This window comes from Micropterus dolomieu, unplaced genomic scaffold (assembly GCF_021292245.1).
Source record: "Micropterus dolomieu isolate WLL.071019.BEF.003 ecotype Adirondacks unplaced genomic scaffold, ASM2129224v1 contig_13992, whole genome shotgun sequence".
Taxonomy (NCBI): Eukaryota; Metazoa; Chordata; class Actinopteri; order Centrarchiformes; family Centrarchidae; genus Micropterus; species Micropterus dolomieu.
The window spans coordinates 1-4,588 of record NW_025742978.1 but is presented as its reverse complement, the minus strand read 5'-3'; the positions used below and the strand labels follow the sequence as shown (position 1 = coordinate 4,588).

Sequence of the window (4,588 nt, the reverse complement as noted above, 5' to 3'; positions counted from 1 at the left end):
TAACAGTCACTAAAATCAACTTACAGTTTCACCCTGTGTTACTCCCTACAATGAACCATTGTTCATCTGTGTGTAGTCAGGGTAACGTTGCTCAGCAGAGCAGCGATGAAAGGCAGCCTCCCTCGGCGTCCAAACACAATGTGGATTTAAATTGTGAAGCGGAGTAAATAACCAGAACGATTATTTTAAGCCAGTAAACACAAATTATATTTGTATTATTCTGTCATATTTATCAATATTCTTGCTTCTTGTTGTTGACAACAACCAATCATTGTTTTGTGTATTATTTCATTATACTGAGTGCTTGCAGACTATTTCTACCACACCAAATGTCTCCAATGTGGAACTGACAAGAACAGAATTGGTTTGGCATTTTTATTTATTAAGTGAAAGTGGTAAATAAATATTAATAATTACTCATAATTAATACTTTATAATGGTCTGAGCTTGTCAATGGCAAAAAGAACCATATGAGAGCCGCATTTTATTGCCATATACTGCCTCACTCAGCTCGGTGTGGCTCAGCATCTGTAGTGAGTAGAAATAACAGTTTTCACTCTCTGTTCTGACAGTCATGTACCTGTACCTCCTGGGGCTGGTGGTTTTCTACTACCTGTACCGCTGGGTCAGGGAGCTACCCAGGGTCCCTGACAAGGGCAGCAAGTATGTGTACATCACAGGCTGCGACAGTGGCTTTGGCAACCTCCTGGCCCGCCATCTGGACAAGCAGGGGTTCAGAGTGATCGCCTCGTGTTTCACAGAGAAGGGAGAAGAGGATCTGAAGAAGTCCTGCTCCAGCAACCTGATCACAACACACCTAGATGTTAGGTCTAAGGACAGTGTTGCCAAAGTTGCAGCGACGATTAAGGACAAAGTTGGGGAGTGTGGTGAGTGTGGAGTGTTTACCCTTTTTTTTATTTTGGTCCAGACTGAAGTATCTCAACAACTTGGACAGATTGCCATGAAATTTAGTACAAACATTCCAGCTGATTTTGTTGGTCCCGTGACTTTTCCTATAGCACCACCTTGACTTTGACATTTGTAATGTCTCAACAACTGTTGGTTGGATTTCCATGTAATTTGTTACTCCCATTCATGCCCCCCTCAGGATGAATTCAAATTAATTTATGGGCAGCTGAAGGAATATGATTGAAATCCATGCGCTCTGAGGAGCTCCTTGGCTATCAGTCTCTTCTCTCCTCTTTCTCTGCCTCCTTATCTATAGCTAAAAGCTCTTAATTTCAATTAACTGAAAACTCTCGTTCTCTATCTCTTAGCAGGTCAGCGTATTAGATGAAGTTAATGTACCTGCATGATTAATGCTATTTTGGGGTTGTATCCACAAGGCTAGAATGAGGTAGAGCTTAGAAAATTCAGCACATATTGGCATGCTTTGATTTTTCTCTCCTGTGGTGTTGGATTCGGTTGCAACTCAAATTTAGTCTAAAAATGTAAACAAAAAAAAAGAAAAGTACTTATATTGACTGAATGTCCTCTGTATGATCCTCTTAGGTCTGTGGGCTGTGGTGAACAATGCAGGCGTGTCCATTCCCTCTGCTCCCTGTGACTGGCTGACCATTGATGACTACAAGCTCATGCTGGACGTGAACCTGAACGGCGTGATCGCAGTGACTCTGAGCGTCCTGCCGCTAATTAAGAAGGCCAGGGGACGGGTGGTCAATGTAGCCAGTGTGTTTGGGAGGATCAGTGCGACGGGAGGCCCCTACACTGTCTCTAAATATGGTGTAGAGGCTTTCAATGACAGCCTCAGGTAAAACATTAACTCAAACAATTAGTTATTTGTCAGTATGTCAACACTAGCACGGATAAAATTAAATGTCTTGCTTAGGTTAAATATGCATCCATTTGGTGTCAAAGTCCTCTGCATCGAGCCAGGCTTCTTCAAAACAAACATGATTGACGTTGGTATCCTGGCCAAAAGTGTCAAGATGTTGTGGGACAGACTGCCCCAGGAGGACAAAGATGACTATGGAGCTGAATATGTGCAGAAGGGTAAGTTTGGATCATATTTTTCTTCATTTGTTTTTTAATTATTCTTTTAATTTACTCCACTTTCTTCCTCTTCCAGCGTTAGCGATGATATCAGACAAAGTTCCCAAGGCCTGTGATGGAGATCTGATGAAGGTGGTCAGCTGTATGGAGCACGCTGTATCAGCTGTCCGGCCCCGCACCCGCTACTCCCCCGGGTGGGACGCCAAGCTTTTCTGGCTGCCGCTGTCGTACATGCCGACATGTGTCAGTGATTACATCATAAAGAAACAAGCCATTCCTATTGCCAAGCAGATGCAATAAATTGTGCTCTTTTGTATCCACGTGTGCACATTTTATACCACTCAAACAATATAGACTGGAGGTGTAATCTTTTTTGTTTGTGACTAAAACCTTATTGAAAGAGAATTGTGATGATATGATAGTGATTTTCGTGCACATCTAACTTTTGTAAAACTGCGCAATAATAATATACAGATTGGGAAGTTTTAAAAAAAGACAGAGCGGGGATGTGACCTTGAACAGTGGCTCCCAATGTTTTTGGTCTGTGACCCTTTAAAGTAAGACATGTATTCTCTTCATGGGTTGCATTATGTGTGAGTACAAGGAAAACCGTAACCTAAGAGTTCGGTTTACTTGAAAATCTTGATATAAAACTGAAATCGACATAAATGCGAATACATTTTTATTTGTGTTTAACATGAAAAATATTCTGTTACAAGTAAATGTCCTGCATCAAAAAAAGTATGTAAGTTTAATTAGGAAAATGTACTTAATGTATTAAAACTCAATGCTGTCATGGCTTTGGATTTGAGTTGTGCTTCCTGTTTGATAGATAGATTGATAGATGTTTCTATTTCTGTATTGCAGAATACACATTCATTAAAGTCAATGTTAAATCTTAGTTGTAAAATTTCTTTGGATATATATCATTCATTGTTTTAAAATTTACTTCTTTAGGTGGTACAGGGAAACTGAGGTATTCACATCTAATTTTCTTAGAGGTTACAGAGATGTATTTCTGCAATATATATTTTCTTTTTAGAGGAGAAAACATTTCTTGTGTTTAGCAGATGGTTAAGTCTGCTTTCTGAAACATGGCCCTGGACTGCCATCATGTGGTCAGACTGGATGCGAACAGCCATTTCATGAAATTCCCCATAAGGAACAAGAGCCTCAACTACAGCTATTGGAGTGTTTAATTCCATATTTAATTGGAAACATTAAATACATCTTTCTTTGAAGATGACGATGATAATGATTTAAATTTGGACATATTTTACAAACTAAGTGCTCCTAACCACAGGATGCCTCTCCTTTTTTTCTCTTCTTTCTCTGCCTTCAGAGCGAGTTCCTCGATGAGGCCGACCATGTGGAAGGCTTGCTCGGGCAGAGCATCATACTCATTAGAGGGAAACAGGTACAAAAGGCAGTATTAGTACTACAAATATGCAAAGAAGTTGAGGGGCACCAGCACCACCTAGAAAAATGGGATTTAAAAGTACTTTAAGTCACAATCTATTGTTGAAATTATGTTCCTAACTTTCTTTTTATAACCTAAATAGCATCACTCAAAACACATCTACACATGCTGTTCATATTATACTGCATATATCATATCCCCCCACCTCATGTAGGCTACATGAAAATACCTGCACAGAAATATTTATTCCAGCATTCTTTGCACTCTGTTCCAATACACTATTGTCTTGATGTCTACAAATGTTATTATTTTTGTTTGTTTGTGTGTATCTGTCTGGTTTCATTGGGCTTTTTGTCTTGTTTGATTGTGCTTGTTCTGTGTGTGTACAATGAGTCAAATGCCTCCTATGTGGACACACAACTGACCAATAAAAGTGATTCTTATTGATATACATTTATTGCTGCAACCAACTGCATGACATCCCTCATTGTCATACAGGAGATCGGAATACATACATAAATAAATGTGTAAATAAGTGAAATTAATTGACACTAGTTTAAATATATAAATAAATAAATAAAGGGAAAAACAATAGTCTTTATTTACATTACATTTACTCATTTGGCAGATGCTTTTATCCAAAGCTACTTACATTTAAGGAACAACAGTAAAGAGAGAGATCTAAGAGTGACAATCGATGCTATTAAGAGCTAATTAACACATACTGCATCAATTTGATAAATACTTAAAGGAAGCAATCAAAATCAATCTTTTGATTGTTTTAAGGCAAACTCTTTTATTTATCTGTATATTTTTTTGAATGCTTAATTGCTTATTTAATTTGTTTGCAATGCCACTTTTGACCCCCCAATCGAAAGCTATTACTTTTCATGCCAACAGGTGGCGCCTGTTGTCCTGTCGGAAGCTGGTGGTGCAGATCATAAAAAGGGAGGCGCGGCTATCCTATTGGGGGACAGGGCTTCTTTCCTTTTCAGGACGATATAAATCACAGGCTATGCTCTTTTTATATACAGTGAATGGCTACGCTCCTCGACTTGTAGGCGCAAGTTACATAATTAACTGTCCTCTAACCAACTGCGACAGTCCGGGAAGACCTCTGCGCACCAGGTATGAGATATGATTTCTGTCATTTTA

General features: G+C 39.1%; 1 protein-coding gene across 1 annotated transcript; it reads left to right on the top strand.

The window, feature by feature from the left end:
- Positions 1–542: 542 nt before the first annotated feature.
- LOC123966689 (retinol dehydrogenase 7-like) lies at positions 543–2,824 on the top strand. Its single transcript, XM_046042821.1, has 4 exons — positions 543–887; positions 1,513–1,771; positions 1,850–2,013; positions 2,090–2,824. The coding sequence occupies exons 1-4, from the start codon at positions 575–577 to the stop codon at positions 2,311–2,313; spliced, it is 960 nt and encodes a 319-aa protein (XP_045898777.1). The 5' UTR covers positions 543–574; the 3' UTR covers positions 2,314–2,824.
- Positions 2,825–4,588: the final 1,764 nt, after the last annotated feature.